Source organism: Equus przewalskii, chromosome 5, assembly GCF_037783145.1.
Source record: "Equus przewalskii isolate Varuska chromosome 5, EquPr2, whole genome shotgun sequence".
In the NCBI taxonomy this organism is placed as follows: Eukaryota; Metazoa; Chordata; class Mammalia; order Perissodactyla; family Equidae; genus Equus; species Equus przewalskii.
Window position 1 is genome coordinate 67,934,838 of NC_091835.1, and position 27,925 is coordinate 67,962,762.

Sequence of the window (27,925 nt, forward strand, 5' to 3'; positions counted from 1 at the left end):
TTTTGAACACATTAAATTTATAAATCAAATTTAGGTAGAATTTATATCTTTGTAACTTAATACTTCCAAATCACAAATGTGATATGTCTCTCAGTATATTAATCATAATATCTTCATAGTATCTCTCAATAAGATTTTAGACTTTTTCCCTTAGGAGTCTTATTCTTTTCTTTTTTTGGTTAGATTTAATCATAGGATACTTAAGATTTTTTGATGTTATTGTAAGCGATATCTTTGCAGACTTTTCACTTTCTATTTGTTGTGAGTGTATAACAATACAATTGATTTTTATATATTGGTTTTGTATCAGCAACAACCTTGCTAAACTCTTAAATTCTGATAGTTTGTATGTAATTTTGGGGGGGAATTTTTGCATACATAACCATTCAGTAAGTTTTTTTCTGGCACCAAATACATGGTGTTTTCCACATCAATTCTCTAATTCTCTGACATCAACTGGGTGTTCAACATTCAACTCAATTCTGACACTAACTATTTGGAATTAGTGCAGGCACCACTGGTTAAGGGTTCAGCCACAAAAGACTGTCCCCCTCTTCAGGGGCCAGTCACAAGAGCCAGTTTGCCACGTGTACTTCTGACTGACTGGCTATAAATTCAGGGGTTCCTTAGACCCTCTCTCTCAGGCTCAGTAATTTGCCAGAAGGACTCACGGAACTCAGGAAAATACTTTACTTACGTTTGCCAGTTTATTATAAAGGACACAACTCAGGAACAGCCATATGGAAGAGATGCTTAGGGCAAGGTATGGGGGGGAGGCATGGAACTGCCTTGCCCTCTCCTGGTGCACCACCCTCCCAGCACTTTGATGTGTTCACCAACTCAGAAGCTCTCCAAACCCTGTCATTTGGTTTTTATGGAGATTTTATTACATAGGCATGATTGATTAGATCATTGTCCACTGCTGATTGAACTGTCTCCAGCCCTTCTCCCCTCCCTGGAGGTGGGATATGGGGTGTGGCTAACAGTTCCACCCCTCTGATCATAGCTTGGTCTTTCAGTGGATGAGCCCCCATTCTGAAGCTATCTGCCCCACACCCCCACGCCAATAATCTCATTAGTATACAAAAGACACTCTTCTTACTCAGGATATTCCGAGGATTTTAGGAGTTCTGTGCCAGGAACTGGGAGACAAAAGCCAAATATTTATTTTTTGTTATACCACAACCATATAATTTGCATTTACATTTGTACTTTTACATTCTTTATTTCTTTTACTTGCTTTTCTTGATGTACTGGCTGGGACCTTCATTAAAGTGATAAAAGAAGTGGTGATAATGAGCACGCTTCCCTTGTTCCTGCTCTCAAAGGGAATGGTTTTAATGTTTCACTTTAGGTATGATGTTTGCTGTAAGTTTTCTTATAGATAGCTTTTATCAGATTAAGAAGATTTTCTGAGTTTGGTAAAAGTTTTATCGTGGATGAGTGTTGGTGTTTAGCAAACGCTTTTTCTGCATCTATCGAGATCCTCCTTTGATTTTTCTCTTTTACTATATTAATGTGGCAAGTTACACTGATTTGTCTCCTAAAATTAAAATGACCTTGAGGGGCTGGCCCCATGACGCAGCAGTTAAGTGTGCACATTCTGCTTAGGTGGCCCAGGGTTCGCCGGCCCAGATCCCGGATGTGGACATGGCACCAATTGGCATGCCATGCTGTGGTAGGCATCCCACATATAAAGTGGAGGAAGATGGGCACAGATGTTAGCTCAGGGCCAGTCTTTCTCAGCAAAAAGAGGACGACTAGCAGATGTTAGCTCAGGGCTAATCTTCCTTGGAAAAAAAAAAATTAAATAAATAAATAAAATGACCTTGAATTGCTGTGATAAATCAAACAAGGTCACAGTTTAGACTATATTACTGGATTCAGTAATTGCTAATATTTTCATGGATATTTACATCAATGTTTCTGTGTGAAATTGGTCTGTAATTTTCCTTTCTTGTACTTTTTTTTTTCTCAAATTTTGGCATAAGGGTTTGATAGATTCATGAAGGAATACACCATCTTCTTCCAGTCTCTGGAAAGGTTAGTATAATATTGAAATTATTTTTTCCTTGAAATTTGGTGGAACTTGCTGGTAGAGTAATCTGAGCCTACTGGTAATGGAGGTGCTGTTAATGGGAAGGTTTTTCTTTTTTTTTCTCATCAGTTTCTTTAGTAGTTATACGACTGTTCAGATTGTTTATTTCTTCTTGAAGGCTTTTTCTCAGTTCATCTTTATGGGCAAATCTATTGGAATTAAATTCTTCATAATATCCTAGTTTATCTTTTTATTGCATATGACTTCTGTGATGATGGCTCCTTTTTCATTCCTGATAGTAGTTATTTGCTCCAATTCTGCTTTTTTCTTAACCAGTTTTTTCAGAGGTTTATCAATTGTATTATTTTCAAGGGACCAACTTTTGACTTTGTTGATACTCTTTATGTAGGTTTGTTTTCTATCTTATAAATTTGGCTATTGATTATTTTCTTCAAATTTCTTATTTGATGAGTACTTAGCTCTTTAATGTTTAGATTTTATTCTTTTCTGATGTATACATTTAAGGCTATAATTTCTTGTGTACTTGTACAAAAAAAACTATATTCTACAATTGTGGAGTACAGTGTTCTCTATGTATCCATTAGGTCAAATTTGTTCACCAAGATATTCAAATGTTTTATATCTTTACATGCTTGTTATTCAGATGTGTTTGTAGTAATTTGTTATGGCAGCTCTAGGAAACTAATACAATAATTTTAACTTTTTACCTCTGCAATTTCTATTTTGTTCCTTTTCTATCTGCTGGGTCATCTTTTTTTTTTTTTTCCTAAAGATTGGCACCTGAGCTAACAACTGTTGCCAATCTTTTTTTTTTTTCTGCTTTCTCTTCCCAAACCCCCCCGTACATGGTTGTATATCTTAGTTGCCCGTCCTTCTAGTTGTGGGATGTGGGACGCTGCCTCAACGTGGCCTGGCGAGCAGTGCCATGTCCGCGCCCAGGATCCCAACCCTGGGCTGCCGCAGCGGAGCGCGCGAACTTAACCACTCGGCCACGGAGCCAGCCCCTTGGTCATCTTTTATTGTTTCCTATTTCTTACAGATGTATTCAAGCTTGTCTTTTATCTTTTGAAACACAGTATGCAGAGTTATTTTATGATCTGGATCTCAGAATTCAATATCCAAAGGTTTTGCTGACCTGTTTCTGTTCTATGTTGTTTACACTGGTTGATGCCTATTTCCTATGTTGCATAACTATTTTTTTTACTATGAAAGCTCATTTTCCTTGGGAAATTGGATCTGTAGGGGAAATTCTTTGATGCCTAAGATAAGGATTCGCTTTTTCTTCTGCCAGTTACCTGGGGGCACTACCAGTCTAGGATGACTTTAAACTAAACTCCTGCTTTAGGACTTTTTGGAACACCCAGGTTGTGTAAATTAGAGTTGCAAATCCATGCAAGAGCTGGTTGTTTTGAAGATTTCTCAGATATTCTTTTTATTTGTTTTCTTCTTCCCCTTTTCTCTACTCACAGCAAGGCAATTTTCATTGCAATCCCCTAGAAGAGGGGATTGGGGTACATTTACTTCTATCTCACCCTTACATTGGAGGTTTAGCGCTCTGGAGTCCCAATGTTTTGAGCGAGTGCTTCTCTTATTGTACTTGTCACTTTGAGTGGACTGTAGGCTTACATTTTATCCCAGCACCTATTAGGCTGTAGAGATAATGGCATCAGTGTTCCACTTCCCTCTGGTTTAAGGATTCCCTACTATCTTATCAGCTTTTTGGTACTTTTAAGAAAATGGTTTTATCCAGCATTTTCAGTTTTTATTGTAAGGCCCATCAAGATATCTAGCTCACCATATTATTGGAAACTCAGTTTTCTCTTATCTTTTAGAAATGGATGATGACAGATACCAAATTACTATGTTTTGACATTCCATAGATGTAACAGAATGGTATAAGTTTTACTTTAAAATATCAAAATTTACAATATGTTTAAAATTACATTTTTTTAACCATTTAAACTTAACTTGGAAAATTTTAGATATCAACTTAAAAATGTCTGAAGAAGTATGCCCTTTTTAAAAAAATTTAGGTGGTACACAAGCAAAAACGTGAAGACCACTGATCTAGAGAAATGTTCACATAATTCTATAAGAAAACATATATACCCGTCTAGTCTCATGGCTTTAAATATTATTTAAATACTGGTGACTGCTGAATTTATATCTCCCACCCAGACCTTTCCTCTGTTCCATGAAGCACGTATCCAACTGCTTCCTCAACATCTCCAATTGGATGCCTAATAGGCATCCTACATTTATCATGTCCAAAACAGAATTCTTGAATGCCACCCCCTCCCCACACTCCCACTCACACAACCTGCTCCTTTCCTCTCCTAGTGTTCTCCATCTGAGTAAATGTTACCTCTGCTCACCCACTTGCTCAGGCCAAAGACGTCTGAATTATCCTTGACTCCTGTCTTTTTTTTATACATATATTTATCATCTAATGATCAACAAATCCTGTCAGCTCTATCTACAAAATATATCCTGAGTTTTCTATCATCTGTCTCTCCCAGGCACAAAAATAGTCTACTTTCTGCTCTTCCTGTTTCTGTTCTTGCAGCCTGTTTTTAAAAATGAGCCTTTAAAAATAAAGCTTTGATCATGCCTACTCTGGAGGCTTCTTTTCATTCGTAGAATAATACTCAAATTCTTACATTGTTCTAAAAGGTTCTGCATGGCCTGGATCCTGGCTGCCTCTCTAGCCTCATCTTATATCATTTTCCCCTCACTCATTCCGTTTCAGCTGTACTGGCCTCCTAACTGTGCCTCCCACACAGGAAGTGTGCTGCTTTGCCTCCAGGCTCTCCACTGGTGCTTCCCTTTGCCCAGTTTGCTCTTTCCCAGATATCCACTCCCTCATTTCCTTAAAGTTTCTCCTTCAAATACCGTATGACCCAGCCATCCCACTACTGGGTATCTATCCAAAGAACTTGAAATCAGCAATTCCAAAAGTCCCATGCACCCCTATGTTCATTGCAGCATTATTTACAACAGCCAAGATGTGGAAGCAACCTAAGTGCCCATCAACTGATGATTGGATAAAGAAGATATGGTATATATATACAATGGAATATTACTCAGCCATAAAAAAAGGATAAAATCATCCCATTCACAACAACATGGATGGACTTTGAGTGTATTATGTTAAGTGAAATAAGCCAGATAGAGAAGGACAATCTCTGTATGACTCCTCTCATATGTGGAAGTTAAACATGTAGACAAAGTGAACAGATTAGTGGTTGCCAGGGGAAAGGGGGGTGGGGAGTGGACACAAAGGGTGAAGGGGTGCACCTACAACATGACTGACAAACAATAATGTACAGCTGAAATTTCACAAGGTTGTAAACTATCATAATCTTAATAAAAAGTAAAAAAAAAAAAAAAAAGGTTTCCCCTTCAATATTATCACCTCAAAGAGGCTTCACCTTTCTTTCTAAAACAGCATCCTCCTTCCCTTCTTTTCCTCCTTAACCTGCTTCCTTTTTCCTTAGCACATTTATCATTTGCTTATTTTCTGTCTCTCCACTGGAATATAAGTTCTAAAAGGGGAGGATCTTGTCTGCTTTGTTCACTGCCTTACCCCCCAGAGCCTTATGTAGTAGGTCTTGAGTAAATATGTGTTGAATATGAATTGAATGTATAAATATGTATCCCCAAATGCCTACTATTGGGCTATTTATATATTTGGTGTTGACAGGATATTAAATGGTTGAGTGAACGGATATAGTATCATTCAGGTACTTTATTGTTCTCTTTTGTCTGGGAAGATTACATTTTGCGTAATGTAAGGACTGGTTCCTTTTCACTTTATTGAGCTTTGAGATAGCAACCCAGGTTCTCAATCTTAATCCTCCAGCACCTCAAATGACTCTCTAGGGTCTCCATTCCCTAACTTCTAACAATAAGGACAATGGTTCTACAGAAAGCCTTCACAAGGAAAAATTTAAAGGACAGATAAATTACTTGTTAGATTTTTAGAGTTCAGATTTTTTTTCTTCCATATTAATTCAAATGCCCTTGGGCCATTTTTCTTACCCGTAGTATAAACATTTTGGTCCCACAGAAAATATTATAAAGTGATTTCATTTTGCACAAAAGACTTACTTGTCACTTTGGCACAATCCAGGTTCAAGAACTAATTCTCATGTGTACTGTCAAACAACAGTCATTTCTACATGATAGAAAAAACAAGAAATTAAAAAAAATCTATTGTATTATTTAATATAATTGCACATAGGTATTAACCTTAGTAATTGAGAAATAATTATTAATTATATTGGGTTGGTAGTAAAGAATGCTGATTTTATGTCTGGTGTTTTTGAAGGGAGGACAAGCTGTTAAAAATGGATGAGAAGCTGGTAATTTTGAAGTGCTCATTCAAGTTAAATTGCCATTAATAAAAGCTTAAAACAATGTATTTTATATATGAAGAAAGAAAATTGATGTTTAGTTCTGTATAGTTTTTTGAGGAGAATTATCTAAGGAAGGTTTTTCTTTAAAATTAATGAAATCTATATCTCCCTGACTGTACTAGCTTCAATAGTGCTAAAAAGTATAAATTTGGAGATACAAGATGTGTACAGTTGAAACCATGTAAGTTATGAAGAATGTTGCCATTTATTCAACCAACCAATATATGATTTTGTAGGGGAAGCAGACAGATATTCTGCTTCTATATATACAACATTAGGAAGAAAATTATGTTGCATTTAAATTTCCCATCTGGCAGAACTTCAGGTTCAGAATATTAAATAAAGATTCTTCAAAAATTAACTCTCGGGGGGACCCCATGACGTAGTGGGTAAGTTAGCATGCTCTGCTTTGGTGGCCTGTGGTTTGCGAGTTCAGATCACTGGCGTGGACCTACACACGGCTCCTCAAGCCATGCTGTGGCAGCGTCCCACATATAAAATAGAGAAAGATTGGCACAGATGTTAGCTCAGGGACAATCTTACTCACCCCCCCAAAAAAAGTTGACTCTGACTCTCTTAAACAAATTAGAAAGGTACTTTGCCTCATTTAACACCTTCTACAGAAGGTGTCTTAATGCTGTTTTCTATTACAGCTGCAGAATAAGATGTTCTACTTAATAATAAACCCAAGGGGGGAAAAATCCCTGCATCTTGTCACGGATGTAACAAGCCCCCCCAGGGAAACAAGCAGCTTGGATCCTTGATGAGTGTAGAGAATATGTTATACAGCACAGTAGCGTTTCTTCAGGGAAGTTCAGACCAAGCGAAAATAAGAGACCTAGCCTACCATTATGGGAGAGAGATTTGGTGGTCCTGAAATGAAAAAATGTGGGAGTGGGGCAGAAAACTTAAATTGAAGACCCACTAAGGATCAAAAAGTTTCTGAGTTTCCGTATGACAAATAAATCTCTCTTCAAAATCTTGAAAAAGAATTGAGAGACTTGAATTATAATTATTACTTTTTTTCTAATAGATAATATTGCAGTTAAAATTATGGACTAACTATAAAACATTGTTGAAAGAAATTAAAGACAATCTAAATAAATGGAAAGATATTTCATGTTTAAGGATAGGAAGACTTACTATTGTTGAGGTGGCAATATTTCCCAAATTGGTGTACAGATGCAACATAATCACCAAAATCCCCAGCTGGTTTCTTTCCAGAAATTAGCAAACTGATCCTAAAATTCATATGAAAATTCAAGGGACCTGTAGTAGCCAAAACAATCTTGAAAAGGAAGAACAAAGTTAGAGGACTCACGCTTCCTGATTTCAAAACTTTCTGCAAAACAACAGTAATCAAGACTGTGTGGTGCTGCTGTAAGGATAGGTAAATAGATCAGTGGAATAGAATTGAGAGTCCAGAAATAAACTTTCATATTTATGGTCAGTTAATTTATTAGAGTGATGCCAAGACAAATCAATGAGAAAAAAATAGTCTTTTCAACATAGAGTCCTGGGACAACTGGATAACCATGTATGCAAAAGAATGAAGTTGGATCCCTTCCTCACACATTCAGAAAAATTAACTCAAAATAGATCATAGACCTAATGTAATAGATAAAACTATAAAATTCTTAGAAGAAAATATAGAAGTGAATCTTAATGATCTTGGGTTAGGCAAAGACTTCTTAGATATGATACCCAAAACACAAGCAACCAAAGAAAAAATAGGTAAATTGGACTTCATCAAAATTAAAAACTTCTGTGCTTTAATCAAGACTCTATCAAGAAAGTGAAAAGACAACCCATAGAATGGGAGAAAATATTTTCAAATCATAAATATTATAAGATACTTGTAGAACATATAAAGTATGAACATATAAACTAGAACATATAAAGAACTTTTACAATTCAGTAGTAAAAGACAAACAATCCAATTAAAAAATGGGCAAGGAATCTGAATATATATTTCTTCAAAGAAGATATACAAATGGCCAATAAACACATGAAAAGGTGTTCCACATCATTAGTCATCAGGGAAATGCAAATCAAAACTCTAAATAAGATAGCACTAGGATGGCTACAATCAAAAAGATAATAACTAGTCTTGGCGAAGCTGTGGAAAAATTGGAACCCTCGTACACTACTGGTAGGAATGTAAATGGTGCAACCACTTTGGAAAACAGTTTGGCAGTACCACAAAATATTAAGCGTAGAGGTACCCTATAACCCAGAAGCTCCACTTCTAGGTATATACCCGAGAGAAATGAAACCATATAGCCACATAAAAACTTATACGCAAATGTTCACAGCAGCTGTAGAGGGGGAAATTTTTCCTTCTGCCATTCTAGGTTCTTGCCTGGGGCTCTGTAACAAAAGATGGATTAACAAGAGGAAAACAAATAGAAGTTTATTAACGTGTCTATCTCATACATACATGAGAGAAACTCAGGGATAGTAACTCAAAGGTTTGGTTAAAACCTGAGCTTATATTAGCATCTTAGCAAAGGAACAGTAAGTCTTTTTTTTTTTCTTTCTCTTTCTTTTCTTTGTTTTTTTCGAGCTAACATCTGCTGACAGTCCTTCTCTTTTTGCTCAGGGAGACTGGCCCTGAGCTAACATCTGTGCCCATCTTCCTCTACTTTATATGTAGGATGCCTGCCACAGCACAGCATGGCTTGACAAGCAGTGTGTAGGTCTGCACCTGGGATCTGAACCGGTGATCCCTGCCTGCCGAAGCAGAACATACGAACTTAACCACTGTGCCACTGGGCTGGCACCCCCCCACCTTTTTTTTTAATTTAAATGTATATTTTATTTATTTATTTATTTTAGGGGCTATTATTTATTTATTTATTTTAACTTTATTTTTTATTGAAGTAACATTGGTTTATGACGTTATATAAACTTCAAGTGTACGTCAATTTATTTCAACTTCTGTATAGACTATATCATATTCACCACCAAAAGTCTAGTTGCCATCCATCTCCGTACACATGAACCCTTCTACCCCTTTCTCCCTCCCCCCTCCTCCTGTCTCCTTTGGTAACCACCAGTCTATTCTCTGTATCTATCTGTTTGTAGTTGCTGTTCTTTTATCTTCCATATATGAGTGAAATCATATGGTAGTTGGCTTTCTCCATATGACTTATTTTACTTAGCATAACACCCTCAAGGTCCATCCATGTTGGCTGTTGCAAATGGCAAGATTTCATCTTTTTTATGACTGAGTAGTATTGCATTGGATATGTATTTCACATCTTTTTCCATTCATCCCTTGATGGGCACCTAGGTTGCTTCCAAGTCTTAGCTATTGTGAATAATGCTGCAGTGTACATAGGGGTGCATGTATCTTTACACATTCATGTTTTCTTGTTCTTTGGATAAATACCTAGCAGTGGAATAGCTGGATCATATGATAGTTCTATTCTTAATTTTTTGAGGAATCTCCATGCTATATTCCATAGTAGCTGCACCTACCTCCTACCAGTGGTGTTGAGAGTTCCCTTCTCTCCACATCCTCTCCAATGCTTGTTGTTTTATATTATTTTTTAAAGTATTGCCTTTTTTCCATCTGTTCTCTTTTCTCCTCTGGAACTGCTCTTACTTGCATATTAATGGTCTCTTGGGTCTCTCTCTAAGTCTTCTATTTTCCATCATGATTTCTGTTTGTATTTCAGCTCTGTGCTTTGAGATAGCACTTCTGCTTGATTTTCCAGTCATTAATTTAGGTCTTGACAGTAAATATTCTCTCCTTCAAATCTTCTGCAAATTTTTTTCTGAGAGATCATAGTTTTTCATTCCAGAAATTCTTTTTTTTTGTAAGATTTTATTTTTTCCTTCTTATCCCCATGTCCCCCAGTACATAGTTGTATATTTTTAGTTGTGGGCCCTTCTAGCTGTGGTATGTGGGATGCCGCCTCAGCATGGCCTGATGAGCAGTGCCATGTGTGCACCCAGGATCCGAACTGGCGAAACCCTTGGCCTCTGAAGCAGAGTACACGAACTTAACCACTCGCCTACCGGGCTGGCCTCTAATTTGTCTTCATTTTTGAAGTACATTTTTTACTGAGTATAAAATTCTAGTTTTGCAGTTATTATCTTACAACACTTTGAATGTGACATTCCATTATCTTTTGGCTTCCATCAACTTGTTGAGAAGCTAGCTGTTAGCCTTGTTGTTCCTTTGAAGATATGTCCCTCACCCTCAACGGCCCGCCTAACTTCGTTTAAGATTTTCTCTTTATCTTTGCTTTTCAGCAACTTCACTATGATATGCCTGTGTGCTTTTCTTTGTATTTATCCTGCTTTATTTCATAGAATTTCTTATATTTGTAACTTGGTTTCTTTCATCAGTTTTGGAAAAATTTTGGCTATTTTCTCTTCAAATATGGTTTTTATCCCATTGTCTCTCTCTTGTCTTCTGGATCTCTGGTTATACATGTATTAGATTTTTTAATAGTGTCTCGTGTATTTTATGTTCTTTTCTGTATTTTCTTTTTCTTTTTCAGCTTCTGTCTGGATCATTTCTTCTGACCTATCTTCTGGTTCACTAAATATCTCTTTATTTGTGTCCAATGTGCTGTTAAGCCTACTGAGTTCTTAAATGTGATTATTGTTTAGTTCTAGAATTTCTATTTTATATTTCATACAGTTTCCTCTGCTGAATTTCTCCATCTTGTCATTTAATTTCTTAAACCCATTCATAATGGTTATTTTAAAGTCCATGTCTGATCATTCCAATATCTGGTTCTCCCGTGGATCTGTTTCTATTCTCTGATATCTTTTTGGTTTTTGTTGTTTGATCTTGTCTATGGAATACTGGTAATTTTCTGTTTAATACTGAAAATAGTTTATGAAAAATTAAAGAGATAATTTGAGGTCCTGCAAGGTGTTGTCTTCCTTTAGCAAGCATTTACTTTTATTTCTGGCAGTCAGTTAGGGTAAGATTAGACCATCTTAATCAAACCAGGGATTGAGCTGATGAGAGGCTGAGCTTTAGTATTTACAAGGGCTGGTCTCTCATAAGGTGTAGGCTTTTGGGGTCCCAACTAAAAGGAAAGGGTGGTTTCTAAGTTTCCTCTATCTTGTTGAGTCCTGAATCTCTAGTCACCATTCCCCCTGAGCTCTGTAAGACTACAGGAAGACCAGTTTAGTTTCTCCTCCTTTTACCCACTGCTTTCTGCTCAGCTTCTCAACCTCTCGTTACTACTTTTAAATCAGTAATGCCTTGAGGGAAAAAGAGTCATCAAATGTCAGGCTTCTCTCTTCATACTTCTTTTCTGTCTGACATTTTAGCCCCTCACATCCTTGCTGCCTTGATAGCTCTTTGATACCTATGAAGAGATTTTTTATTTTTTTTGTGAGGAAGATTGGCCGTAAGCTAACATCTGTGCCCATCTTCCTCCATTTTATATGTGGGACACCTGCTACAGCATGGCTTGATAAGCAGTGCACGTGCAGGTCCACGCCTGGGATCCGAACAGGCGAACCCCAGGCTGCAGAAGTGGAGTGTATGAACCTAACTGTTACACCACTGAGCTGGCCCCAGCAAAGATGATTTTCTATTTACCTTTGATTGACCTTGAGTTTCAAGTGAATTTTTAATTTAAAATTTCTCCTTTTGTTGGTCTTATTTCTACTGCAATCATTTTCTTTATTCTCTTCCTCACCACCCTCTTCATAATTCTGAGGGTCTTCTAATTTGTCTTAGACAAGACATGTGTAAACTATCCCATTAAATTGTATCTGCAGGTGATAATATGATGGCTTATTCCCTCTCTTATCTCTAGAGAATAAGGCAATCATCAATGAGACTGAATGAAAATATTCCTTAGTTTGATTTCCCAATACTAAGTCTCTAGTTAACCTTTTTAGTTTTTATACATTTCTAAGGATAGCTTGATAGTGTATCTTTGTAATAGATGGATTTTCATTTGGCTAACAAGCCTACAAAAATTTTCTATTCCCTAGAAGTGGCCATGTCCAAAAATAATATAATGTATTACATGTTCTTGCCCCTTCTAGCCAAGGCTGACTGACCCACAGGAGAAACTCTAACCCAAACTGGGCCAATCAGATCCTCACTCCCAGGAATTTGACATTTGCAACAATTAGATACAGGGATAGAGTTTTTAGAGCTGAGTAATTATGATGCACAGCCTCTATTATTCCCCTCCTCCTAGTATTTATGTCCTTATGTAATGCTCTCCCTTTGACTGTAGGCTGGACCTAGTGATTCACTTCTAATAGACTACAGCAAAAATAATAAGATGTCATTTCTGGGGCGGGCCTGTGGCCCAGTGGTTAAGTTTGCGCACTCTGCTTCAGCGGCCCGAGGTTTCACCAGTTTGGGTCTTGGGCGCAGACAGGGTACTGCTCATGAGGCCATGCTGAGGCAACGTCCCACATAGCACAACCAGAAGGACCTACAACTAGAATATACAACTATGTACTGGGGGGCTTTTGGGAGAAGAAGGAGAAAATAAAAGGGGAAGATTGGCAACAGATGTTAGCTCAGGTGCCAATCTTTAAAAAGAAAAAGACGTCACTTCTGAGATAAGTTACAAAAAGACTGTGGTTTCTGTTTGGGGGCTGTTTCTTGCTCTCTTGCTCACTTGCTCTGAGGGAAGCCAGTTGCCGTGTTGTATGCTGCCCTTTGAAGAGGCCCATGTGTCAAAAAACTGCAGAAGGTCTCCAGTCAATAGGCAGCAAGGAACTGAAGCCCTCAGTTGAACAGCTGTCCGGAGACTGAATTCTGCCAACATCCATGGGAGTGAGCTTGGAAGTGCATCCTCCCTCAGTTGAGTCTTCAGATTAGATGGCAACCCTGGCCAACAGCATGATCGAAACCTCTTGTGAGATATTTAGCCAGAGGAACCCAGCTTGGCTGCACCCATATTTCCGACCCTCACTTCATCTCTTCAACTGCCTGCTGCTTTAGTCTTCCTAGTGTAGTATTCCAGCTGATCAGCTTCCTTGGCTCTCACCTTGTTTTCCTGTGTTTCCTTCATCAAGGATTTCCCCATGAGTTCTGGCATGTAACTCGTTTGGTCTACTCTCCTGGAAATTGTCACGGGGAAGGGCCCTTCCTTCTGTGATACGCTGCAGAAAGGAGTCCTCTGAATGCCACTCAGAATTCTGGGTTTTGCCTCCCTCTCCAGGTCAGACCTTGGATATCTTGGCCTTCAACATCCTGGACACTTGACGGAGCACTTAGCTGTTGTTTCCCTAAATAATGCCTAACATAGGAGCCAAACAGTCTGCCCAGCAGGCCTCTGCCTGTGCCCCTGATGTATTCTCTTTGACTGTTTCTGGGTAGCTGGCCTGATCGCTTCAAGCTCCTTTTTCCTGGTCTACTGTATTAGTCTCCTTCCAACCCTCTGCCCTACCCTACCCCATTCACCAGATGAAAGCCATGCCCTATGCCTTAGTCATTTTTTATCCAGGCTCTACCCAGGTAAGTTCTAACTCAGTTTCAGATCACACTCACTTTCTACCATGGCTGCACTATTTATAATGACAGTTGAATACATCCAGCTGGTTCATGTATGCAACTACATTTTTACCACATTTATGGTGTAGAACTTTGGATCTGCTTTTGTTTATTTCCCTGTGTATAATTTTTGTGTGTATCTTTTCACATGTTCATGTGTATATTTTTTTGTGAAGAGTTTTGGTCTAGCCCTAAAATACTACCTAAACTTGCTTCAGAGCAGAGGAGGGATGGTTCAGTAACTTTTCTCATTTTTCACCTTAAGTTGTCAGTCCTATTAGATTACGAAAGCATATGACTTTTCATTTTTGTCAAATTCAATAGCTATACTCTACTTACACATGACAAAAGATTATAATCTTAAGCACACTGCTGCTAATATCTATCAAAAACACTGAAAAAAGGAATATTTATAAGATATTTCCTAAAGAATTTTCAGTGTTTCATTCCTCTAGCGGTTTTAATTGTTTTGGAGAATCTGATGAAAACTGTCTATTTTCTCTCCAGATGTGTGTATAAACCTTGTTTCAGTTATCTATTGCTACGTATCAAGTCACCCCAAAACTTACTGACTTAAAAGAACAATTATTTATTATTTCCCATGATTCCATGGGTCATGGTGTGTTCTTCTGTTCCATATGGTGTCATCTGGCTCACTCATGCATTTGCATTCAGCTGAGAACTCAGCTGGAGCTGGAATGCCTCGGATAGTCGCACTCACATGTCTGGGGTCTTGGTGCTGGCTGTTGGGTGGAGTGCTCTGGTTCTTTTCTACATGACCCCTCTGAGTGAAAACAAGCTGCCAGGCTTCTTAAGGGCTTGACCCTGATCTGGCACAGCTTCTCTTCTGTCACATTTTATTTGTCAAAGCAGTCACAAGGCCACCTGAGCTTTAAGGAGACAGGAATAGACTCCGCCTCTTGATGGAGTACCATGTACCTACAGGGATGAGAGAAATGATTAGTGGCTATCTTTGGAGACAATCTACCATGAGCATATTTACACAGAATTTTGCATACAACATCAGGGAGCTCCCCAATCCATGAGAATCATCTATGAAGTACTCTATACTTTCCGGAGCCTTGAGTTAAGAATCCCTGCTTTGAAATATAACCCAACTATAGTTTATCCCAGGAATGCAAGGTTGGTTTCATATTCAAAAGTCAGTGAATCCAATTCACCATATTAATAGAATAAAGGGAAAAAACCCATATGATCATCTCAATAGGTGTATGCAGAAAAAGAATTTGACAAAATCCAACACCCATTTATGAAAATAAAAAAAAACAACTCTCAGCAAACTAGGAATAGAAGGAAACTTCCTCAATCTGATAAAGAACATCTATGAAAAACTGACAGCTAACATCATACATAATTGTGAAATATTAAACACTCCCTAGGACTGGAAACAAGACAAAGATATCTGCTCACATCACATCTAGTCATCAAGAATGAACTCCTGCTTTTGATACGCTAAATTCTGTCTCTGAATTAAACTAAAGCGTCAAAAGCTTACTTGCCTGCACTGTGCTATATAGACTTCTGCTGGAACTACTTTTTTTTTTTTCCTGGATTATACTCTGGTATGATATCACAGTCCATACTGAAAAATAATATAAGACTCAGACATATACTCACATACATTGCTGGTGGGAGTGAAAATTCACATCATCAAATAGAATCTGGCAGCATATTAGAAAAATAACCATTGTGATCAAGTTTTTTTACTGGAAATGCAATGATGATTCAATATTAAGAAAGCTTTTGAAATAAGTCATAATGTGTTGAATGAGAAAAATGTTAATCTACAAATATTACTGAAAGGAAAAAATCCATTCTGATAAAGTTTTTTCTTTTTTTTAATTAAAAAAATTTATTTTTTTGAGGAAGATTAGCTCTGAGCTAACTACTGCCAGTCCTCCTCTTTTTACTGAGGAAGCCTGGCCCTGAGCTCACATCCGTGCCCATCTTCCTCTACTTTATTTGTGGGATGCCTGCCACAGCATGGTGTGCCAAGCAGTGCCATGTCCGCACCTGGGATCCGAACCGGCGAACCCCTGGCCGCCGAGAAGCGGAACGTGCAAACTTAACTGCTGCACCACCAGGCCGGCTCCTGATAAAGTTTTAAGAATATAGAAATTCTTATATTGATATATATCCTTTCCATAGATTGACAAAAACACTTATAAAACACATATCTTAAGGCCAAAAGCTACATTCCAATTAAAGATAGAAAAAAAAGATAGGATGAGCACCATAGCCACTATTGTTATTTTTTACTTTTTTTTTTTTTTAAGGAAGATTAGCCCTGAGGTAACATCTGCTACCAATCCTCCTCTTTTTGCTGAGGAAGACTGGCCCTGAGCTAACATCTGTGCCTATATTCCTCTACTTTATATGTGGGACGCCTGCCACAGCATGGCTTGCCAAGCGGTGCCCTGTCTGCACCTGGGATCTGAACCGGCAAACCCCGGCCCCTGTTTTTTACTTTTTTTTTTTTTTAAAGATTTTAATTTTTTTTCCTTTTTTCTCCCCAAAGCCCCCCAGTACGTAGTTGTATATTCTTCGTTGTGGGTCCTTCTAGTTGTGGCATGTGGGATGCTGCCTCAGCGTAGTTTGATGAGCAGTGCCATGTCCGCGCCCAGGATTTGAACTAACGAAACACTGGGCCGCCTGCAGCGGAGCGTGCGAACTTAACCACTCAGCCACGGGGCCAGCCCCTATTTTTTACTTTTTAATATGAAGGAGTTAATACACACAGGAGAATTATAAAATTTATATGGTCTCATGATAAAATATTCTTTTTTACTGTCAATTTTTTTATTTTTAAAATTTGTTTTTTTGGTGAGGAAGATTGGCCCTGAGCAACATTTGTTGCCAATCTTCCTCTTTTAGCTTGAGGAAGTTTTCCCTGAGCTAACATCTGTGCCAATCTTCCTCTGTTTTGTATGTGGAACCCTACACAGCATTGCTTGATGAGTGGTGTGTAGGTCCGTGCCTGGGATCCAAACCCATGAACCCCGGGCTGTTGAAGTGGAGCGCGCAAACTTAACCACTATGCCACTGGACCAGCCCCCAATTTTTTATTTTTTACATTTTAATTATCTCAAGTTTCTTATAACTTCATAGATTAAACAGGGGGACAAAAGTGTTTTAATATTAACAACTCAATTAAAAAGTGAGCAAATCATAGATACAGAGAACAGATTAGTGGTTGCCAGAGTGGGCAAAATGAGAGAAGGGAGTCAAAAAGTACAAATTTTCTGTTACAAAATACATAAGTCATGAGGATATAATGTGCACCATGGTGACTATAGTTAATAATACTGTATTGCCTATTTGAAAGTTGCAAAGAGAATAAACCTTAAAAGGCTCATCACAAGGGGCCGGCCCAGTGGCTGAGTGGTTAAGTTCACGTGCTCCACTGCAGGCGGCCCAGTGTTTTGTCGGTTCCAATCCTGGGCATGGACATGGCACTGCTCATCAAGCCACGCTGAGGCGGTGTGCCACATGCCACAACTAGAAGGACCCACAACTAAGAATATACAACTGTGTACTGGGGGACTTTGGGGAGAAAAAGGAAAAATATAAAATCTTAAAAAAAAAAGTCTCATCATGAGAAAAAAAATTTTGTAACTGTGTATGATGACAGATGTTAACTAGACTTATTGTGGTGGTGATTTTGCCATATATACAAATATTAAATCCTTATGTTGTACACCTGAAACTAATATAATGTCATATGTCAATTATACCTCAATAAAAAAACTATTATACTGAAGAAATAAAAGTGAGCAAAGGACTCGAATAGACATTTCTCCAAAGAAGATATCCAAATTGACAGTAAATGCATTAAAAGATACTAAACATCACTAATCATTAGGGAAGTGCAAATGAAAACCACAATGAGACACCACCTCATACCCATTAAAATTACTACCAGGGCCAGCCCCATGGCCTAGTGGTTGAGTTCGCGCACTCTGCTTTAGTGGCCCAGGGTTTCGCTGGTTTGGATCCTGGGCGCAGACATGGCACCGCTCATCAAGCCATGCTGAGGTGGCATCCCACATAGCAGAGCCAGAAGGACCTACAACTAGAATATACAACTATATACTGGGGAGCTTTGGGGAGAAGGAAAAAAAGGAAGATTGGCGATAGGTGTTAGCTCAGGAGCCAATTTTTTTTTTTTAAAAAGCTACTTTCAACAAAACAAAACAATGGAAGGATATGGATATGGAGAAATTGGAATCCTTGTACACTGTTGGTGGGAATGTAAAATGGTGTAGCCTCTATAGAAGACAGTATGACAGGTCCTCAAAACAATTAAACATAGAATTGCCATATGATCCAGCAATTCCACTTCTGGGTATATACCCAAAAGAACTGAAAGCAGGGTCTGGAAGAGGTATTTGTAAACCTGTGTTCATAGCAGCATATTCACGATAGCCAAAGGTGGAACCAACCCTAATGCCTGTAGACTCATGAATGGATAAACAAAATGTGGTATATACATACAATAGAATATTATTCAGACTTAAAAAGGAAGGAAATTCTGACACATGGATGAGCCTTGACAATGTTATGCTAAGGGAAATAAGCTAGTCGCAAAAAGACAAATAATGTCTGATTCTATTATTTGAGGTACCTAGAATAGTCAAATTCATAGAGACAGAAAGTAGAATGGTGGTTACCAGAGGCTAGGGGGAAGGGGAAATGGGGAGTTGTTTAATGAGTATAGAGTTTTACTTTTGCAAGATGAAAAGAGTTCTGGAGGTAGGTTGCACAACCATGTGAATGCACTTAACATTACTGAACTGTACACTTAAAAGAATGGTTAAGATGGTAAATTTTATGCTACGTGCATTTTACTACAATTAAAAATAGGGTGGGCCAGCCCTGGTGGCCTAGTGGTTAAGTTTGGCATGCTCCACCTCACTGGCCCAAGTTCAGTTCCCAGGCTCAGACTTACACCTCTCATCTGTCAGTGGTAATGCTGTGGCAGCGGCTCACATACAAAAAGAGGAAGATTGGCAACACATGTTAGCTCAAGGCGAATCTTCCTCAACAACAACAAAAATTAAGTAAATTTTTTAAAAAGGCAAAATATATATAAAAATAAGCAAAATGAAGTGTTTTAACATTATTTAATTCTAATCTTAAAAATATCTCTGTAGATTTATAAAATTTATTTTAAATTTATTTATAGCACCCTATTTTATATTGAAAGCAGTTTGTAATTGAAAAAATATAATACAAAAAGGTTTAAAATCTCATTCTTGAAGTTTATAAACTGTTTAAAAATACCAAGTCATCTTCAATCTGCTTCTGTTTGTGTTCTATTTAGTATCCATTTATTTGTACTGTTTTTTCCAGTTTATTTTTTGTTCTGTGTTTCATTTTGGGTAATTTTTATTGTTATGTTTTCAATTTCTTAATCTTTCCTTCTGCAGTGTCTAGTCTAGTCTTAATCCCATTCAGTATATATATTTGTATGTGTGTGTGAGGGGAAGATTGGCCCTGAGCTAACATCTGTTGCTAATCTTCTCTTTGCTTGTCTCTGAGCTAACATCTGTGCCAATCTTCCTCTATTTTGTGTGGGATGCTGCCACAGTGTGGCTTGATGAATGGTGCTAGGTCTGCACCCGGGATCCAAACCTGCCAACCCCACACTGCTGAAGTGGAGCATGCAAACTTAACCACTATGCCACTGGGCTGGCCCTGCCTTCAGTATATATTTTATCTCAGATATATTTTTTGTCTTTAGCATTTTGATTTGAATTTTCCCCATATCTCTGCTTAAAATTCACCCACTTTCATGAACATATGTAATATAATCATAACTTTTAAGATTTTTCTATAATAATATTAATGAATTATTCATTTTATTTACTCTAATATAAATAGTTTCAAAATAATATAAATATTATTACTAGCAATATTATTTCTGAAAACAGTTTATGTTTTTTTGGAGTTCCTTTTTTCTTTAAGGTATATCTCACATGGATATACAGTCAAATTACTGTGTTTTAAAGTTACCCGAGGGGCCGGCCCAGTGGTGCAACAAAGTTCCCACGTTCTACTTCGGTGGCCTGGGGTTCGCTGGTTCGGATCCCAGGTGTGGACATGGCACCTCTTATCAAGCCATGCTCTGGCAGGTGTCCCACATATAAAGTAGAGGAAGATGGGCACAGATGTTAGCTCAGCGCCAGTCTTCCTCAGCAAAAAGAGGAGGATTGGTGGCAGATGTTAGCTCAGGGCTAATCTGCCTCAAAAAAAAAAAATAAATAAAGAGATAAAGTTACATGAAATAATTCTCCACTCAAGCTACCAACTTGATACTTGGTTAGATTCATTTATTTCACTTTGCTTTTAACTTTTAGAGATATTTTTCCATTTTGATTTAGTTCTTTATTATAATTATGTAATATAGTTACATGTTTCTACAATTAAATGATACAAAAAATATATTCAAAGTTTGGTTAGACCATGTTCCCTCCCCCATAGGTAAGCAATTTTTTAGTTCTTGGTTTATGCTTCCGTTGTTTGTCTGTTTAATTGTGGTAAAATATACATAACATAAAATTTACCATGTTAACCCTTTTTAAGTGTACAATTCAGTAGCATTAAGTACCTTTGCATTGTTGCGCGATCATCACCACTATTCATCTCCTGAAGTTGTTCATCATTCCAAACTGAAACTTTGTATCTGTTAAACAAAAACTTCCCGTTATATCCTTCCCCTCTGCCCCTGTCTTTATGAATTTGACTAGTCTACCTACCTCATATAAGTAGAATCAGGCACTGTTTGTCCTTTTGTGTCTGGCTCATTTCATTTAGCCTAATATTTTCAAAGTTTATCCGTGTTGTTGCATGTATCAGAATTTTCTTTCTTTTTTTTTAAGATTTTTAAATTTTTCCTTTTTATCCCCAAAGCCCCCCGGTACATAGTTGTGTATTTTGTATTTTTAGTTGTGGGTCCTTCCAGTTATGGCACGTGGGACGCCGCCTCAGCATTGCCTGAAGAATGGTGCCATGTCCGCGCCCAGGATTCGAACCTGCGAAACCCTGGGCTGCCCGAAGCGGAGTGCGTGAACTTTACCTCTCGGCCACGGGGCCGGCCCAGAATTTTATTTCTTTTTAAGGCAGAATAATATTCCAGGGCATGTATATACCACATTTTGTTTATCCATTCATCTGTCGATGAACATTAGAGTTGCTTTCACCTTTTGGCTATTGTGAATAATGCTGCTATGAGCATGGGTGTACAAATACCTGTCCAAGTCCCTGCTTTCAGTTCTTTAGGTATACACCCAGAAATGGAATTGCTGGGTCATATGGTAATTCTAGGTTTAATGGTTTTAGTAACTGCTGTACTGTTTTCTATTGTTTTGGGTTTTTTTAAAGATTTTATTTTTTTCCTTTTTCTCCCCAAAGCCCCCCGGTACATAGTTGTATATTCTTCATTGTGGGTCCTTCCAGCTGTGGCACGTGGGATGTGGCCCCAGTGTGGCCTGAAGAGCAGCGCCATGTCCGCATCCAGGACTCGAACCAACGAAACACTGGGCTGACTGCAGTGGAGTACGCGAACTCAACCACTTGGCCACGGAGCCAGCCCCTGTTTTCTATTGTTTTTTAAACTACACGAAAAATATTATGAGCTCATGGATTTTAACATATTTTATATAGTTCAGTCCATTGCAGTCACTATTGTTTTCAGTGCTTACATTGTACCATCAACAAGATCCCCTTCGACTTGACTCCTGGATCCTTTTGATATGACTTTAGTCTTTGATGTCGTCCTTGCTTTCTGGAATGAGAAAATATTTGAGGCTGAACTTGTATCTTTTCTTTTCTTTTTTTTTTTTTTGAGGAAGATCAGCCCTGAGATAACATCTGCTGCCAATCCTCTTCTTTTTGCTGAGGAAGACTGGCCCTGAGCTAACATCCGTGCCCATCTTCCTCTACTTTATATGTAGGACACCTGCCACAGCATGGCTTGCCAAGTGGTGTCATGTCCACACCCGGGATCCGAACTGGCGAACCCTGGGCCGCCAAAGCGAATATGCACACTTAACTGCTGCGCCACCAGGCTGGCCCCATGAACTTGTATATTTTCTGCTCCAGGCTTGGAACCAATCTTTTCTCTAAGATGTTCTGGTTCTTTTTAGAGGGAAATGGTATTTAGAGACCACCATCAGAGTGCTAGGGATACTCATTACTACATTGGTCCTAGGCCTTTTCAGTGGACTAAGCTATAAAAATTTTTTTCTTTCATAATAGAAAATATATAACAAATTCATACTGTTATTTACAATAAAAGTTAGGATCATAGGGCTTTTATTATTGATTTTATACTTGTATCTCTTTTATCCTACATTTTACTTATTCAGCCAATAATCACTGTACATCTACCATATCCCTTATACTTTACTAGGTGCTGGAAATATATATTAAAAACTTACATTTGATTGAGTTTCCACATTGTTTTCTATCTGAATGAGGCCTTTTACTCCTTGTGCATCAGATCTATTCACATTGGCTTCTAGTTAAAAGGGCTGAGCAGTATTGGATTAGGTTTAAAATTAGTTGATCTTGGCTTATTTCTTATTTTGCATTATTTCCATTAACTACAATATGATTACACCCCTTAGTTGGCAGTGTCAAAGGAAAAATAGATTAAATAGGCTATTAATACCAAAAAATCATTTCATCACCACTGGATATTATCCCAGAACAAGATAATGTGATAGCAAGACAATTTATTGTCCTTGGGTGCTTAGCCTTTTGGTCAGTTGGGCTGGCATCGAAACTCCATTGTGGAAGAAACTCTTGGTCCAAAACTGTTTCACTGTATTTACACTATTAGAGTTTTGTTCTTTGAAGCTATTGGCCCATGTTAAAAAAAAAAAATCCTTAGAGAGTTAAAATTCAGATATATAATTAACACATAGGAGTGAATAAATTTATCAGGCTTTTCCATTGTGACAATCAGCTGAAAATAAGTTTGGAAAGAAGAAAGTAAAGAATTAGGTCCAGCATAGAAGGGAATTGCTTGGCGAGGCAGACTTCTGAGAACCCGGGGCAGAGGTAGTGTGATGGCACTAGACACATGCCAAGGAGATGAGGGGCGTGAAAATAGCTTGTTAGACCTGAAGTTGCATTCGGAATATTCACCATTTTATGTTAGTTGTATAAGACTCAGCAGCCAACTAGACCTTTGGTGGTGCATCAGCAAATATCGATTCTAAAAAGTATTAGCAGTTTAAGTCAAAACTTAGGAATGGCATGGATGTTATCTAATGGTAATCTTTAGGTATATTTTTTATAAATAATAATATACTGATAATTTAAATTAAAAAAGTCACTTCACAGTATATGTATAAACTACAGTCAACAGTTATTCTTTTCAGTGTCCTAAATACATGAAAACTTTCAGAACCCAAATAGAAAACACAAGACTGAACTCATTTAAGACAGGGAATACTTTATTCAAACCCATCAGAGAAATGGACAGCTTGGGTCTGTAACAAAGCGTCATGTTTTAAAGCAAAGTCAGTAATTGTATATGAGAGTATACACTGCTACATACAAATTATCTGATCAGACCAGAACTTTTCAATGTTTAATAAAACAGAATAAGCTTCCCTGTAAAAGCAGCACCTTTGTGACATTTTAACTTCAGTATTCCTCTCCTTCTTCCTCACCCTCTCCTTCAACAGAATCCACACCGACCTCCTCATAATCCTTCTCAAGGGCAGCCATATCCTCACGGGCCTCAGAAAACTCTCCCTCCTCCATGCCCTCACCCACGTACCAGTGTACAAAGGCACGCTTGGCATACATCAGGTCAAACTTGTGGTCCAGGCGAGCCCAGGCCTCAGCAATGGCTGTGGTATTGCTCAGCATGCACACAGCTCGCTGTACTTTGGCCAGGTCTCCACCAGGGACCACAGTGGGAGGCTGGTAATTAATGCCAACTTTGAAGCCAGTGGGGCACCAATCCACAAACTGGATGGTACGCTTGGTCTTGATGGTGGCAATGGCAGCATTGACATCTTTGGGAACCACGTCACCACGGTACAACAGGCAACAAGCCATGTATTTACCATGGCGAGGGTCACATTTCACCATCTGGTTGGCTGGCTCAAAGCAAGCATTGGTGATCTCTGCTACGGAAAGCTGCTCATGGTAGGCTTTCTCAGCAGAGATGACAGGGGCATATGTGGCCAGAGGGAAGTGGATGCGGGGATAGGGCACCAGGTTGGTCTGGAATTCTGTCAGGTCAACATTGAGGGCTCCATCAAATCTGAGGGAAGCAGTGATGGAGGACACAATTTGACCTATCAACCTATTCAGGTTAGTGTAGGTTGGGCGCTCAATATCGAGGTTTCTACGACAGATGTCATAGATGGCCTCATTGTCTACCATGAAGGCACAATCAGAGTGCTCCAGGGTGGTGTGGGTGGTGAGGATGGAGTTGTAGGGCTCAACTACAGCTGTGGAAACCTGGGGGGCTGGGTAAATGGAGAACTCCAGCTTGGACTTCTTGCCATAATCGACAGAGAGACGTTCCATCAGCAGGGAGGTGAACCCAGAACCAGTTCCCCCTCCAAAGCTGTGGAAAACCAGGAAGCCCTGAAGACCTGTGCACTGGTCGGCCTGTTAGAAAAGAGGAAAGAGAGAACAAGTTATTGCTTTTTGTATACAATCATAGTAAATATATTTTCACTTTTCAACAATTCCAAGGATAGGATCTTATTTTGACAAGAAACACTTTAAAAAAAATGTAGCCCTTCCTGGAATTACCCAGCATTTCTTAATTAAAAATAACTTCATTAATATTTATAAAGTGACACCAAATAGTTCACATTTTAAATGAACTTTTTAAAAACTATAAAGGAATAATTCATTTCACTCATTATTACATTTCAGTTCTGTTTGGAAAAAAGAGGCTATTTCAGATGTCTTCCTTAGGTTCATTATTTACTTAATTCTTGAGAATAAACATACCAGTTTGCGAATTCGGTCCAAGACGAGGTCGATGATCTCCTTGCCAATGGTGTAGTGCCCACGGGCATAGTTATTGGCAGCATCTTCCTTGCCTGTGATGAGCTGCTCAGGGTGGAAGAGCTGGCGGTAGGTGCCAGTGCGAACTTCATCTGGAAGAGGAAGACAAAGCAGCCACCCATCACTAACCACCTGCACAAGCCTGCCCAACCCCAGGGCATCAAGGGAGCCCCAGCGCAGACCTCCTGTCCCAGACCCCTGGGATCTCACTCGGGTTAGTGTGGTCAACTCACCAATGACCGTGGGTTCCAGGTCTACAAACACTGCCCTGGGCACGTGCTTGCCAGCGCCGGTCTCACTGAAGAAGGTGTTGAAGGAGTCATCTCCTCCCCCAATGGTCTTGTCACTTGGCATCTGGCCATCGGGCTGGATGCCGTGTTCCAGGCAGTAGAGCTCCCAGCAGGCATTGCCGATCTGGACACCAGCCTGCCCAACGTGGATGGAGATGCACTCACGCTGTGGGAAAGAAAGAGAAAAATTGTAAAATTAGGTTGTATTAGAATTTTGAATTTCCAGTCAAGTTCTAAAAATATTTCTAATAATATACAGGTATTCTTCAAATTTATTTTGGTCATATCCCTAACACAATAGAAATGATTAAGGAAAAGCACGTGCTACAAATGCTGCAGATGGGTGTGGTCTGAATAATTTTGCACTGTTTAGCACATGGTACAAGTCCATTGTTCCCACAGCCATGCTTGAATAGAAGATTTTTCAGATTTAAAATATTCAAAGCTCAGATTTTGTAAAATGAAGTAAATTAAATTCCATCATTAATCAATTGAAATCAATATTACTACCTCCTTCCCCTTTAAATAAAGATGAGCGTTTCTTCTAAATATGACTTGGTATTTCAACATGGACATCTGTACTGCAGCTGAGGTTAGCAGCCACACCCTTCTGCAGTCTATCTGCAGAGTCCTTCGTACTAGGAGGTTGGAAGCCAAAGAAGCGGCCTCCTGCATTGCTGCATTGCTGTATTTGCTGTGCCTGGTGCTAGCCTGTACTGTCTGCTACATTATTTAACAGAGCAAGCTCTATTTCCAGAAACTGCCTACATGATCTCATTCTGCTATTCTGCCAGTTTTCCTCCTCTGACCCAGGCTGGGACCATATGCCTAAATTGAAATGAATTAAGGAAGATGCACTAGAACAAAAGACAGCTGGACACAGAGTATAAGTCTTCTTTGTCTGAGGCAATTTCATTACTTTAAAAAAAAAAGTTTTTTCAGAATCTTCTCCACTGCAAAAAACTGAAAAATTATTAGTATCTTTAAAACAACAGTTCCTAAATTAGAAACAAATATCACATGAGAAGCTACCAAACAAAGAATAAAAGCCAACTGAAAGGATAATAAAATATTTATTTAAAACAACAAAATAGTATTTTCTTTCTGAGATTCTCTACCTACCACAGAATGTTCATATTCATCACATTCAATAGAGGTTTTCTTCTCTATGGTGTTTATGTCTATAACCTCCATTGTCTATCCATTGTCTCTTCACGGACATATTTGGGGGGAGGGGGGAAAGGAAGGGCGTTTCCCTGGGTCCTGAGCATTAGGGTACCCTAGGTCACAAAGTGGGCTTTCTCCCTCGCTGAACGTGCGGCCAAGACAGACAGACAGACAGACAGGCACTCACACTCTCTCGTCAGTCAGGGCGGGGCGACCCCAGACCAGACTTTAAAGGGCTTGTCAAGTGAACTGTGATTTTGCTCCTCAAGAAGAGATATTTCATCCAAGTTTTAACAGTGAATGATAAACCTTTTGACACCTACAGTTCCACAACGATGAAAGGCTTTTATTAAGTCTTCTGACAGGGGAGGTTTAGCGAGGGCGAACCCCGCCCAGTGGCTCCAAGGCCAGAGAAGCCAGAAACAAACAACTCCGCCCCTGCGCCGCCCTGACGCCGATTGCCATGGGCTCCAACAGAAACTAACCATTTTCCCCCGTTAATATACGGGTATCTTTCTAAAATGCCAACGAGCCGGGGAGGGATCTTTTTATACTAATCCGAGGCTCCGCTTTGTCCCTGTCTTTCCCCGCTACACCCACCGACGCCCAGTCTTTTTGGACCACTCCTCCTCTCCCTGCCCCTGGGGAGCAACGCGAGGAAGAAAAGAGCCCCTCGGCGTCACACGGATGCCGTGCGCACAGACGCGAGAGCCAAGCAGGCGACGCCACGGTCGCCATTCCCTGCCACAGACTCTTTCATCACCGACAGAGGGGCTGCCTGAGGTGCTGAAGGGCTCGGAGAACAAAAACTCCCTCCGCGCTGCCTTTGTTCTTCCCACGGTTCTGCTGCGCCCTGGGCGCAGTTCTGGCTGGGCCCCGGCACCCTGTACTGCGGCGGCCGCCGGGCTCACGGATTTGGGGCAAAACTAAACCTCGCAAACAAAGCATAAGGTTACCCTTACCCGAGGAAGTTGTAAAGGAAAAAGGTCTTAAGATTTTCCAAGTAGATCCTGGGGGACCGACCCCACCCAACGGACACAAAGAGCCGAGAGAACGGATTCTTACCATGGTTGCTGCTTTGCGGCTGCGGAGCAGACGGCCGAAAGGAAGGGGAGAGGTTGTTGCTTCTTACAGCGCGACTCTTAGGCGGTCGATGTAAGAGAACCTGCGGCACATGGGCGGATGCGGCTCCCTATATACAACTCGGTCACCATGGGGATGGGCTGGGGCCTTTTCCTGTTGGTCCAGACCCCTCGATCTGCCCAGAGAAGCCACGACAGGAGAGTGGTGATTGGTGCAAGCGACATGGGATGAGGTAATCTCTCCCCCACCCCTTTTTCCCTAGCATCCATAGACTGTTTGCATCCTTCAGACAAAGAGACCGTGCAAAAACAGTCAGCCGAGCATCCATTATGGGGTGGGGTTG

The 27,925-nt window shown here is 39.4% G+C and overlaps 1 protein-coding gene and 1 long non-coding RNA gene across 2 annotated transcripts; one reads left to right on the forward strand and one right to left on the reverse strand.

Moving 5' to 3' along the window:
* Positions 1 to 1,967: 1,967 nt before the first annotated feature.
* LOC139083573 (uncharacterized) lies at positions 1,968 to 22,443 on the forward strand. The gene is made up of 2 exons (XR_011540412.1): positions 1,968 to 2,043; positions 21,410 to 22,443. It is a non-coding gene; the product is annotated as an uncharacterized lncRNA (long non-coding RNA).
* Positions 22,444 to 23,439: 996 nt separating this feature from the next.
* On the reverse strand, positions 23,440 to 27,706 carry TUBA1A (tubulin alpha 1a). The gene is made up of 4 exons (XM_070621179.1): positions 27,565 to 27,706; positions 25,276 to 25,498; positions 24,986 to 25,134; positions 23,440 to 24,634 (listed from the first exon to the last, which is right to left on the reverse strand). The coding sequence occupies exons 1-4, from the start codon at positions 27,565 to 27,567 to the stop codon at positions 23,654 to 23,656; spliced, it is 1,356 nt and encodes a 451-aa protein (XP_070477280.1). The 5' UTR covers positions 27,568 to 27,706; the 3' UTR covers positions 23,440 to 23,653.
* Between the last annotated feature and the right edge of the window lie 219 nt (positions 27,707 to 27,925).

Excerpts from the sequence above, each read along its gene's own strand:
- TUBA1A (XM_070621179.1), bottom strand. Across the intron at positions 25,135-25,275 it reads CCTGGAACCCACGGTCATTG|ATGAAGTTCGCACTGGCACC; the intron begins GTGAGTTGACCA and ends TTCCTCTTCCAG. Across the intron at positions 24,635-24,985 it reads TGGACCGAATTCGCAAACTG|GCCGACCAGTGCACAGGTCT; the intron begins GTATGTTTATTC and ends CTTTTCTAACAG.